This window comes from Sesamum indicum, linkage group LG6 (genome assembly GCF_026168435.1).
Source record: "Sesamum indicum cultivar Baizhima isolate 11 linkage group LG6, ASM2616843v1, whole genome shotgun sequence".
NCBI classification, from domain to species: domain Eukaryota; kingdom Viridiplantae; phylum Streptophyta; class Magnoliopsida; order Lamiales; family Pedaliaceae; genus Sesamum; species Sesamum indicum.
This window is the reverse complement of record NC_142662.1, coordinates 23993177-24007322: the sequence shown is the minus strand read 5'-3', so window position 1 is coordinate 24007322 and position 14146 is coordinate 23993177. Positions and strand designations below refer to the sequence as shown.

The 14146-nt window shown below is 30.8% G+C and overlaps 2 protein-coding genes across 2 annotated transcripts; both read left to right on the top strand.

The window, feature by feature from the left end:
- The first annotated feature begins 1968 nt into the window (after nt 1-1968).
- On the top strand, nt 1969-6208 carry LOC148787922 (tau-cadinol synthase-like). Its single transcript, XM_088881236.1, has 7 exons — nt 1969-2117; nt 2239-2506; nt 2671-3043; nt 3122-3340; nt 5164-5302; nt 5467-5712; nt 5801-6208. Exons 1-7 carry the CDS (start codon nt 2034-2036, stop codon nt 6101-6103), a joined length of 1632 nt encoding a protein of 543 aa, XP_088737362.1. The 5' UTR covers nt 1969-2033; the 3' UTR covers nt 6104-6208.
- Nucleotides 6209-8994: 2786 nt separating this feature from the next.
- On the top strand, nt 8995-13046 carry LOC105163620 (gamma-cadinene synthase). The gene is made up of 7 exons (XM_011082035.3): nt 8995-9206; nt 9882-10149; nt 10423-10795; nt 10952-11170; nt 11311-11449; nt 11665-11910; nt 12580-13046. Exons 1-7 carry the CDS (start codon nt 9084-9086, stop codon nt 12877-12879), a joined length of 1668 nt encoding a protein of 555 aa, XP_011080337.3. The 5' UTR covers nt 8995-9083; the 3' UTR covers nt 12880-13046.
- Nucleotides 13047-14146: the final 1100 nt, after the last annotated feature.

The window sequence follows — 14146 nt, the reverse complement described above, 5'->3', positions numbered from 1 at the left end:
AAAGGACAAAATGTATAAACTCCTCTGTGTTTTAAAAAGTCGATTAAATTTTTTTTTATATTTTAAAAATAGGTTAAAACCCCCATGTGTTATTAAACGTAATTCACTCGCCCCTCCTCCATTAAATCTAACTAACGGTGTTAATTTTTTTAGAAAATGACCTTTATACCCTTACTTAATATATATTATTTATTATTTTAATGACCGTTGGATCTTTTTTGGTCAAATATTGATCGTTAGATCTAATTAATCAATCTCAACCGTTAGATTTTTAAAAAATAAAAAGTGTAGATTCAAAAAATTGTTTAACTTATATTATATATAAATAATTTAAAATTAAAAAATATATTATTATTATATATAACAAAAAACTAACTTTACTCCACCCCACCACCATCTCTGTCACGTTAGAATCGAAGGCGAATTTATCAAATTGTCGGATCTCCACAAATACTTTACCAATATAAGTGAGTCCGATCTCGTTAAAAATATCTTGAAGAGACGAGTCTAATGGTGGTGGTCTGCGATTGAAATTCGACCGGACGGCGATGAATCAACGACAAACATGTTCGGAGGTCATAGTTTGACCCCAATCTCTTCGGTTTACAAAAACTCAAATTTAAGGTATAATTAACGAAAATGTTCCTCTTGAAAAGAGAATTTGAATGATACCACTGGCGGTCGAAAAACCATCTGGACGGTGCCGAGAACTTAGAGACAAGTTTCTAGCGCCGCAAACTCGTCTGTTTATTTTTTTATTTTTCTTTTAGTTTATTAATTAATTTTAATTATATTAATTGAAATATATTTTAGTTAATTAAGAATATTTTAAATAATTATATTACTTAAAGATTTTAGCTAATTAAGAATAATTATAAAAATAATTATTATAATTAAATATATATTTTAATTAATTAAAAATAGTTTTAGATTTAACATTAACAATTATAAAATTATTTGAATTTAAATATAATTTAACTTAATATTTAATACTAAATAAATTAAATATAATTTCAATTTAAATTATAAAAAAAGACAAAAACAAAACAAAATAAAAAAGGGCATTTTAGGAAAAAACACCTAACAAAAAGATCAAAAACAGTTAAAAAAGACATCCACATGCAAAAAGAGCGCGTGTAATACACCTCTGTTGATTACTAACGGAATGGGTATTTGTTGCTGAGTTTTACAAAATGTGGGGGGGTTTTTAGTGTATCTTTAAAATAGAAAAAATGTTTTAGCCAACTTTTTAAAATATAAAGGGATTTTATGCATTTTATCATATTTTAGAAATACTTTTTAGAAACCAGAAGCTGAACAATACTTTTTTAAAGTTCTCGCAAATACTCCCTTAATCAATTACACGATTGGGATACTTTCGAGACATAAACGAAAATTTAATAATTAGTATTATATTTTAACTTTGGCATAAATTTTTACATTTGGTTGCCTTTGATGTGATATTAGCTACCATGAGCGTTTTGAGGTGTGTAAATGAGTGGATTATTCTAATAGTAATCCACCAAGGTGAGGAAAGTATGTTCGTGGTGTACACAAGATTTATAGCAACATTCAACGTGTAGTAGATCTTGAAAATATGTTGGTGGGGGGTGACCTCGAATCAACGAGAAAGACGATGTGTTCATGATTTATAAAAGGAAAGGGCTTGTAGACGAGTCTGATCCATATGCGTGGATTGACATGCTTCGGCTACTTAAGGTTAATTCGACCCACAATTGCATACTTATATGATTAACATTTACACATAATCATTTAATTATATGCAAGACGTATTTGTGAGATAATATATGAATTATCGATTATTATTTTCTAGCAGTGGTGTTAGAGTCATTATTTGTCTCACTAGAATTACCTGATTTTTTATGCTAAAACGACAAATAAAAACGTGATAAATAAACAGGGTAACGTTATAAATAAGTGAAGTATTTATTCATATATTCACAAAATTATCATCAACAAAAGAGATAAGATTACATAGAGAGAGCTCTTATTGTCAGCAGCCTACAATTAGAATGGATGTCCGCCCGACCATTGGGAGTTCCGCCCCAACCATGTGGGCAGATACCTTCACTTCACTCTCTGCGGACATGAATAAGGTTTATGCGTATATATCTTTTCCATGACATCTTTTTTGTTCAATTCAATGTTTTAACACATACCACGTGTTGACATTAGATAATTTTGATTAAAAACATATGATGACTGGGTTGATGATAGGTACAAGAGAAGTATGTGGAAGCCATTGAAGCACTAAAGGAAGAAGCAAGGAGCATGCTGATGGCTAAAGGAAATACAATTGTTGATAGACTGATATTGATCAACACGTTTGAGCGTTTGGGAGTGGCGTATCACTTTGAGCAAGAGATTGAAGATCAAATCCAAGACATCTTCAGATCTCATTCGGAGAGGGAAGATGACTATGACTTGTTCATTACTGCACTTCAATTTCGTCTGCTCAGGCAACATCGCTATTTTGTTTCTAGCAGTATGTTTCATTTTCATTTATTTTATTATGCTTTTTTCGCACAATCACTATCCATGTAATGAAATCATAGACGAGTGCGCCCATTTAACGTTTTATACACATACGGTATAACTTTATATATTGCTTGTGCTACAATCATATTACATACGTAACTGAATAAACAGGTGTTTTCGATAAATTTAAGAATGAAGACAATGAATTCAAAGAAACCCTCAAAAGTGATGCTAAGGGTCTGCTAAGCTTGTATGAAGCTGCCCACCTGAGGATTCATGGGGAAACAATCTTGGAAGAGGCTGTGGCCTTTACAACCCATCATCTGAAGCGTACGTTGCAACAATTAGAATGTCCACTTCAAGATCAGGTGAAGAGAGCTCTGCAGCACTCACTCCATAGAGGTGTTCCGAGAATCGAAACCCGCCACTTCATTTCCTTCTACGAAAGAGATGACTCAAAGAATCAACTGCTTCTAAAACTAGCCAAACTGGATTTCAATTATTTGCAGAATTTGTACAAGAAAGAGCTCCATGACCTCACCAGGTAGTTCATAACTCCTAGTTTTTGAATATTATTGAGATTAAACTAACACTACTCTCTCTCTCTCACTCTCATTTGCAGGTGGTGGAACGAATTTGACTTGAAATCGAAACTTCCATACGCAAGAAACAGATTGGTGGAGAACTATTTCTGGGGTGTGGCACACCATTTTAAACCTCAAGATTCTTATGCTCGAGTGGCTATTGCTAAATGCACACAAATGATTGCAATAACAAATGATACATACGATAGTTATGCTACACTTGAAGAAGCTCACCATTTTACTGAAATCTTAGAAAGGTATATATATAAATTTGATAAGTTATACATTTTAATCTTAGAGTGGACTATCCAACTTCTTTTTTTTTTTTTTTTATAAAAAAACGTGAACCAAGTTATTAGCAGTACTAATGCCTTAGGCACATATCTTTCTGTGCCCATTTTTTTTTATATTGTTAATTTATATTTATGCTCTATTTAATAACAATATATACTAATTAATAAGTAGTTATTATTTTTTAATTTTATAATACTTTGAAAATTTTATTTAATATTTTTATAATAAAAATATATTAACTTTTACATAATTTTTAATAACTACAAAAATTAAAAATTACAAATAAATAACAAAAAAATTGAAGTATTGACTTTATTATTTTAATATCTATGGCCTCGCAGTGGCAAATTATTTTGATGCTTTAGGGCTTGGTTTTGTTATGATTGATTATGAATTTGATTTCTTGCTCATGTTTGGGGCCAGTTCATTTTATTAGAAATACTGGTAATTTGCCGTTGACTTTGACGAATAGAGGTGCGTAGAGTATTATCATGGACCAATTGGGATATTCCAGAATTTCAATTAGTACCATACACTCTACGCATATTTATATTATATTTAATAATATAATATACTAATTATAATTATATTTATGTATTACTTACAAATTAATTATGATTTTTAATTATATTATATTATGAAACTTTTACGTAATATTTTAATAATAAAAAAATATTAATAAAAATGTGTTAATTGTTTTATTGATTTTTAACAACTAATAAATTAAAAGTTACACATAAATAAATAAATATATATATACGAAATAAAATATTATAAACTTAAAATTAATTACAGATTTTAATAATATCCGCCAGCCTCACAAGTGTACCGTTACCGTTGTCGCCGAGGTCTTCTTCTTTTTTGGTTACTGGTTCTGTTGGTTCATTTTTTTTCTTAATCATCATAATCAGATCTTTTTGTTGTGGCAGAAGGCTTTAAGTGACCATATCTTGTGTTACTACTTGTTGATGTGTGACAATTCGATACACATTTTGAGATATGGTTCTAACGTAGTCTAAAGTTTGATTTATCCTTCGATTTTATTTAGTTTATTATCAGAACTTGATTGAATGTTTTTTCATCTGGTTAGCCTAAAGAAAACCAAAAAAGTAGTATAAGTATGTAATTGGAAACTATACCCCATTTTGGGGTATAATTGCAATATTTTTTTTATATTATTTAATGAATGGACCAATTTATCACGTCTTAAATATTTTGTATTTTATAATCTCAGAATTAATTGAAATTAAGGTACATTTTCTTTCAGTAATTTCATTACATTTTTATCTATTATACTAATCTTTAATTTTAAGCAAAAAATTTAAAAAATAATACTTTCAAATTTTAAATCTTTTGGTTATCTAAATAAAATTACTAACTTTCAATGATAGAAATATTAAATTTTAAAGAAGTTATATGTTAAGAAGATTGATTAATTATATTTATAATTTTCAATTCAGAAATTACCTCATCTTGTAGCGCATAAAACCCCCAACGTTTTGTATGTTGTTATTTTTTACACTTTTCAAATAGCACAAGGGAGCAAATTAAATATAACCTAAATTTTAATATATTTTTGGAGGTTTTAATATAATTAGTCCTATATATATGAATATGTTTGTCACTACAAAAAAACATAATATTTAACCATGACCAACTGTTATGATCAATAATAAATTAGTCATAGCAAATAGTTATTGATTATGACTACATAATGATTATTGACTATAATTTTTGTAAGAATAGCTAAAACATTTGTATTGATTAACCTAATTCTGAATCTTAGGTGGGATGTCAATGAAATCTATCAACTACCGGATTACATGAAAATTCTCTACAAGTTTCTTCTAAGTATATATGACGACTATGAAGTCGAAGCATCCAAGCTAGGAAAATCATATGCAGTTTGTTATGCCAAGGAAACAGTAAGACCCAAACTCTGATCTACTCTCAATATCTCTCACTCGTTTTATTGTCCTATCCTTGTTTTTATTAATAATTTTAAATTTGAACTTATATCTGGTCCGTTGTTTCTCATTAATATCCACTAACTTCTTTGATGTAATAAAATTCCCTTTACAATGTGAAGATGAAACAACTTTGTAAGGCTTACGAAAAGGTGCTGAAGTGGGCTATGGGACAAGTACAGATACCTACATTTGAAGAGTACGTTGCTAACATGATGGTCACAAGTTGCGTCTATGTGCTTCTCTCTTCCACCATGGCCGTGAAATATGCCTCGAAAGAGACCATCGATTGGCTAATGGGTGAACCTAAGATTGTTGCAGCTGCTGCTAAGATTGGCCGATATTTGAACGACTTGGGAAGTTATGAAGTAAGAACTGAAGAACTACTGATCATCTAATTTGTATACTAACATTTTGTATATATGCACTTTGTAATTTAACATCTTGGTACACAAGCGTGAAAGCAAGGGAGGAAATTTGCCAATAGCAGTCCGTTGCTATACGAAACAATATGGCGTATCAAAAGAAGAGGCTCTGGATAAGTTTGTGGAACTAGTTGAAGATGCGTGGAAAGATTTGAATACAGAATGGATAACTGAAACTTCCATACTAGGCAGGGATATTGTGGCTGAGCAGCTTCTAAACTATGCTCGCATATCAGAAGTGACTTACGAGAATTGCCAAGATGGGCTAACAAATCCTGAAAAATATATGGCACCTCAAGTTGTTGCTCTCTTTGTGGATCCCATACTCATTTGATTATTTGATGTTACTTCTGTCAGCCAGCCAGCTGCTACTACTACTTTGCTTTCTTGTGTTTCATGGATTTGAATAATAATGGATTTGTATGTTCTCAAATATCACTGTTTAATACTGCTAATTAATACTTACGATTTATAAATAAATAAATAAATAAAAATGTTAAAATTCAAGAAAATTGTAAAAGTTTTTTGCTATTTTAAAAATTAATAAATACGAGAATTTAATTTTAATGAACAACCTTGCAAGTTGTTATAAGCTTATAACACATCACTATGACTTTTTTGTTTTTTTTGGTTAAAAAAATTTAGCAGTTATTGATTATTTATACATTTCAATATATTTTGTATTTTAGATTTTTTCATACTTTGTCTTTTTTTATTATATTAGTTTATTCTTTCGTGTGTTTTCTTTGCTAACCCTTTTTTATTAATGCATTCATACTTTAAGATAAATACATGATAAATATTTATTATTTTAGTAGTTGATTTATGTTTTTTTTCTAGCCATTCGTTTGTTTGCACATAAAACTTTCATCTTTTAAGATTTTCTAGTGTGATAAAGTTTTTAATTCTTTCATGGTTGACGATAATGTTGTTATATTTATAATTTAATTGAACTCAGTCATTTTATTTTTATTTGTACTTATTTTATTTTTTTTTCATTCATGATAATCATTTTACAGTTTATCCCTTTTGGTTCAAATTGATGAAATTATATTGAACTTTTGAAATTATTTAAATTAATTTTCTTTTATAGTCCATCTTTCTTCCTCCAAACCCCCTCCCCTCTCCTCCCAATTCATTAAGAGAAGTTTTTATTCTTACTTAATCTTTTATTTTTTATAGGTAAGATTATTTACTTTGAAATAATTTTTGAGGAAGATGAATTACATAAATAAACAATACATTTAACTATTTATTTATTTTTTTATGTAGAGTTGGATAGCACGTGTTTTACACTAATATTTATATAAGGTGAGAAATACCCACACGTGGTGAAATTGAGATGGCACGATATTGGGTGCAACTCCAACCTCAGAAAAAGTCATAAAAACTACATTATCTAAACATTTTTGGGTGTAATTGATATATCATATTTTTATATTTTTGCTAACTATAACTATGGGACACTGCATTTATTATGACAAATAATTATAAAAAACTATAAATTGTCATAAAATACTAATATAATTGTAAGAATAACTGACTCAATATTAAAGACCGCCCTAACATGCCCCAACCCAATTAGACCCTAAAGTGAAATTAGACCGCAAAGTGCCAATATCCATGAAACCTGAAATACATCAGTTGAGTATATTGTAATTGTCATGATTTAGGGTAGTTGTGGACTGGACCCCATGCGTATTACCCACTAATGCTAGAGATAATATTCAGTGATGTATGTAGTTCTAGAAAAAGACAATATAGATATACAATATGCTTATGTATATGCAGGAAAAGACAAGTAAAATAAGACAAAAAAAACAAAAATAGTTCTGTTGTGGAGTAATCTCCTGAAGATCGGTCGTATATAAATCTAATGTTCCCAACACTATGTTAAATCACGAACAAGCCAACATTCGTATATCATTATTCGAGTCGTCCCGACTGGTCTTGGTCAGACTCAAAGCCAATTGTGTATAAACTCATGATGACCATCTGATTATTTTTAAGTTTATGGTTCAAATGAAATCATACAATTAGATAAATTTATAAATATGAACTCTCTACGCCCTGAGTACAACTTTTGCTACCCTTAAAATTTCTTACGATTTTAAGCATTTATCGTTTATGTTGTATCTAACTTAGTCATCGGAGGGCTTCCCGATATGATTCTTTCTATTTTTTGTCATGTCGGGGAGGAATCGATGCATAATCATAACAATTGAGAAGCATGTATTTTTTGTGACAGTTTTAATATTATCACTTGATATTTTGCCGTTATAAATACGATCTAATATTAAAACACGCAATTTAAGTCCTTAATTAACTTAAAACAATACAGAGAACTGCAAATCAAAAAGGGAAATATGAAAACCTGAATTCAGAAGTAGTGGCCTGATATGGATACCAACCAAAATATTGGCTGTAAGCACTGAAAATGCAAAGATCCAAAACCAAGAAAAGCAGTACGTACTGCATTTGAGTTGAGAATATCATAATTATAGAAGTTTTATTATTCTAATTCATCTAAATTCATTGGGTTAATTAAATTACTCTCATTTGATGAATCGGGTGAAATTCCCCCTAATCTTAGTAAAGCTTATAAATCCACTTTACTCCCTATATTAAGTAATTAATCTTTTTCTTTTTTAAATATATATATATATAGGTTTTAATGCAATTTACAATCTTGTGAAATTGCAAATGAACAAATTACTCCCCTACAAAAATAAAATAGCAATTTACCCTTATGTATTTTATAAAATAATGCAATTTAGTCCCCTTGTCTAGGGAGTTAAATTGTTTCATTTTAAAAAATCACAGCGGGATAAATTATTACATTTTAAAAAATACAGAAGGACAAATTGCTAAAAGAATTCATAGGAGGGTGATTTACTCATTTGCAATCTCAGAATGGGATTGTTTGCATTTTCTCCTCTATATACATGATGTGTAAAACTTGTTAATATCTATATATTTATTTAGTTATTTAATTTGGCTCTGTGAAATAATTTTAAGAAATTCAAACCTAGTTGAATTTGTTTGAAATTGAACCAATTTATGGTAAGTACAATACACTTATCGTATAATATATCACATTTATTTTATTATTGATTTGGTTCGGCTAAATCTTATTTAAATTAGAATTTTTTTAGTAATTTCCTCGGAACGGACACATGCATATATTGAGATAATGGTATCACTATAAATACGTGAATTCTTCACTCATACTTGGCACAATCATAAAGCAAAACATATAAGATATATATATAAAGGGTTATAGGCTCTGAATTCCGAGTATCTGCCCCACAAGAATGGTAGCCACCGGCGATGTTGATGCCCTTACAAGTTGCCCCAAGAATGTCCGCCCGCCCATTGCGAGTTTCGCCCCTACCATGTGGGCTGACACCTTCACTTCACTTTCCCTTGACGATAAGGTTTGTCCGTGTGTATATTGTGTATGTGTGTACGTATATACGTATACAAACACATCGTTGGTTAGACACGTGTGGTTTAAAATATATTTTTTATCTTGTAATTTTGACATTTAATTTGATATTTTTTATTTGTTATCTTTTAAAATTGTAAAATATTTGTAATCTTTTAATATTTTTATAATTTTTATCCTTTCGGTGCCGAAGTTTGTAAAATTTGCCGGAATAAATTATATGAGCCTCACGCGGTTCATTGAAATTTGGATTGTTGTTCTGATTAGTTCACTTTTACTAATACAGACGTAAAATTTAAGGAAACAAATGACATGGCACATGATTTATTCCAGCATTTTTTGGAAAATTCAGCACCGAAAGGACCAAAAAATTGGGAAATGTCACTAAGTTAAAGGATCTTTTGCAACCCCCTAAAAATATAAAGGATAAAATACCAACACTGCGAGGAGCACATGAATTGTTCCGACAACTTTTGAAAACTCTAAAAACATAAAAATAAAAAAAAAAAATCAAAACGTCAAAAAGTTACAAGACTACTTGCAACTCTAAAAAGATGAAAAAAAAATAAAAATGCAGGTACAAGAATATATTTAGACCTATGTACGTACATTAATAGGGCAACATTTTAGTTAAAATACAATAGATAGATAATGGGCTTCGCAGGTACAAGAAAAGTACGCGGAAGCCATTGAAGCACTGAAAGAAGAAGCAAGGAGCATGCTAATGGCTATTGGAAGTACAATTGCCGACAAATTAATATTGATCGACCGGCTTGAGCGTTTAGGAGTGGCATATCATTTTGATCAGGAGATTGAAGATCAACTCCAAGAAATCTTCCTATTTCATTCTAAGGACAAAAATGACTATGACCTATTCACTACTGCACTTCAATTTCGTCTGCTCAGGCAGCATCGTCATTTTGTTTCTTGCGGTATGCCTTTTTTATCTTGATAAGAATAATTTCAGCAAGCTTTTATTAATGGAAAAATTTTTGTTCGGATCAAATTTGATTGAGTCAAACCATTACATTTACTTTGTGATTGGTCACTTATAATTCCTGAATTATACACCAATCACACGATAAATATATTGCACTTGTTAATATCATTGGTTCATGTTCGACCGAATCAGATCTGGAGTAGAATTTCGATTTATTCATGTAAGAGAAGTTAAAACGTTTAATATATTTGACATAATTGAACAGGAGTTTTTGACAAATTTAAGGACAAAGACAACAAGTTCAAAGAAACCCTTAGCAGTGATGGTAAGGGCTTGCTGAGCTTGTACGAAGCAGCCCAGGTGAGGGTTCATGGGGAAGACATCTTAGAAGAGGCTGTCGGTTTTACGACCCATCACTTGAAATGTATGGTACAACAATTAGAGTCTCCACTTCAAGAGCAAGTGAAGAGAGCTTTGGAGCAGTCACTTCATAGGGGTGTTCCAAGAATTGAGACCCGCCACTTCATTTCCTTGTATGGAAAAGATAACTCAAGGAATGATCTACTCCTAAAATTAGCCAAATTGGATTTCAATTTCTTGCAGAATTTGTACAAGAAAGAGCTCTATGAGCTCTCCAGGTATGTGTATATCATTTCAAGGAATATAATATTTAATTATGATTAATTAATTATAATGATTAAGATAAATAGTTGTAATAATTAAATACTCATTGACCACGGATACGCAACGATTATTGATCGTTTAATTAATTTTTGTTTTTTTTACATTTAAAGGTGGTGGGACAAATTCGACCTGAAGACAAAACTGCCATATGCAAGAGACAGACTGGTGGAGTGTTATCTTTGGGGCATGACATTTCGTTTTGAACCTCAATACTCTTACGTTCGAGGTGCCGTTGCTAAAGGCATGCAAATGGTTTCAATCATGGACGATACGTACGATAATTATGCCACACTTGAAGAAGCTGACCTTTTCACCGAGATTTTGGAAAGGTTTGCCACTTTATGAATAGTTGCAATTGAAAGCATATCTGTTTCAATATTTCATTTGCTATACAGCGTACTGCTAAATTTCATCTCGTTAAAATTGGTGTAAGTATAATTAAATCAAAACTATCTTTTTTTCCTTTTAGGTGGGATATTAATGAAATTAACCGACTCCCAGATTACATGAAAATTGTTTACAAATTTATTCTGAGCATATATGATGACTACGAAGTTGAAGCAATCAAACAAGGAAAATCATTCGCAATTCCCTATGCTAAGGAAGCGGTAAGGATCACACCATGTGGAGGAATTAATTGCAGTTTACGCCTTATAAAAGTACTAATAGACCAAACATTTCTGTAAAGACAAATTCTTACACAATGATTACGTCTTGCAATAAAAAAAATTATTACCCAAATCAGATTTCGATGTTTCTTAATTTTCTCATTTTGTCCGATGATAAATCCCTTGACATACATGAAAATGTTGGTGATGCGAAGGTGAAACAACTTGGTCGGGCTTACAATAAAGAGCTGAAATGGTTCATGGGACGACAAATGCCGACATTTGAAGACTACTTCGCCAATACAGTGTACACGAGCTGCATCTATGTGATGTTCACAGCACTGATTCCGGGCATGCAATCTGCCTCGGAAGAAACCATCGATTGGCTGATGAGTGAGCCTGAAATTCTGATAGCTACTGCGAAGATGGGTCGATATGTGGAGGACTTGGGCACCCATGAGGTAAGTACTTTGCCAATGTTTTGTTATAGTTAATTAAAATGCTCTAAAATAAAAATGTCGTGGGAATACTAATTAATTGTAGTTACGACAATACTTATAGTTGTGATTTTTGCAGGCAAGGTCAAAACATTAATTATAACCATAACAAATATTTTAAGCATAGTTAAAATTAGGATAAATTACAACGACTTTCTCTGAGATTTGGCATAATTACGAATACCCCATCGTTGTTCGAAAATTACCAACACCCCCTTGATGTTTTTAACTGTCATCTAACAATTAGCCAAATCCTTTAGATTTTCGTCTATTCTTTATGGTGAATTGACTAAAATGCTCTTGTGGATTAAAAGTTATAATTTTATTATTTTTAAAATTCTTTTTTTTATACTAAAGTGGATATTTTTTTTATAAATTCACCATGACCACATAAAGATTGTTGATCGTGGTGTTTGTGAGTGTATCTAAAGCATTTGTCATGGCAAAAGTATTTATTGTGGCTCATAGTCATGGCAAAAGTAATTTTTATGGTGGATAAAATTTTGCATGGATTTTTTATTTAGTTATGGTTAATAATTATCTACCACGGATTTAGTCCATAACTAATAAAATTATAATTTTTATTGTGGTGAAATCTTATCCAATTCCTAATATATTCTGCATGTGATAAAGCGCGAGAACAAGGACGGACAAATGCTGACGGCAGTCGATTGTTACATGAAACAATATGGCATATCGAAAGAAGAAACCCTGAATAAGTTTATGGAACTGGCTGAAGACGGATGGAAGGATCTGAATACGGAGTGGGTGACCAAAACTTCTACCGTACCCAAAGATACAGTGGAGCAACTTCTCAACTATGCTCGCGTAGCAGAGGTTACTTACAAGAATTGTCAAGATGGGTACACAAACCCTGAAAAGTTCTTGGCACCTCAGATTATTGTTGTTCTTGTGGATCCCATAGCCATTTGATTTTATGATTATCGTACCCCAAACTCACTCAGTTATCACAGTTGGGTTTGAAGTTTGAAGAATAATGTGGCTACGGATTTAGAGACGGTTTGTCGTCCCCAACCAGCTACTTGTATTCCAATTGTCCTTCGTGAATTTGAATAATAACGTGTTTGTACTTTGAATTATTCGTGTGATCCATTAGAAGTGTTTTTGTTAATTGTTACTACCGAATATTCTTGTAGAAGTGATAATTATATCTTTATATTAGAATGTGAATCAACAATTTAGGAAAATCATTCAATAACTATCCACCAATAAGTAAATTGCAATGAAAATCACAAATTTATACTGTAGAGTTGTGGGATATCAACTTTAAATATTAGATAAAAATCTCATCTAATATTCCTTCAAATATTTTTTTCTCAAAGCCCAAAGCTAATAAAGTTGACATCCATCAAACAGCCCAGTAGGACTGATTCTGTTGGCCCATGAGCAATGTATCAAGTCCATGGTATATTTATTTGGGCTAAGTTGTCGGCCCCAGACAGCTTAACAGTCATATATAACAATTAGTCCAATCCATTATGTTTTCATCTCTTTTTTGTGGTGAACTGACCAAAATACCCTTGTGAATTAAGAATTATAATTTTACTTATTTTTTAAACTATTTGATTTTTTTATAGATTAATTGGATAATTTTTTAAAATTATTAAAAATTTTCATCCATATCGTCTGATTTTTTTTATAAATTTTTAATTTTTAAAAAAATAAAAAAATACAGTAATGGTAAAATTGACAATTTCATACCTCTATTCATACATAATTTCATCAAACATCTAGGAAGAATTTATAATTTTTCAAATAATAAGAGAATATTCGTAATTATATCAATTTAAAAAATAATTATTGTAATTTACCCTTCTTGAAATTATATGAGAAACTTCATATCATCCAATCGCAACAACGGATATGTTGAATACTCATCCAACATTTGTCATACATAATTTAAATTTTTTAAATTTTACTCGATAGATACCTTACTTAAGTGCCAAAATACAAGTAACAATATTGATATGACCAAAATTTATATACAGAAGTCCAATACAAATTAAAGAAGCTCAACAAAGTAGGAGGTTCAAAAAGGCCCTCAAGAGCTCCCAGTAAACTAGCATTCAAGGAGGATGAAGCCCAAAGAGGGAGTCTATCGATCTAAGAGGGGTTGGGAGCCTAATGCCACCTTATCTATCAGAAGGAGACTCTACCAAATGGTGGTAGATTATTTGGG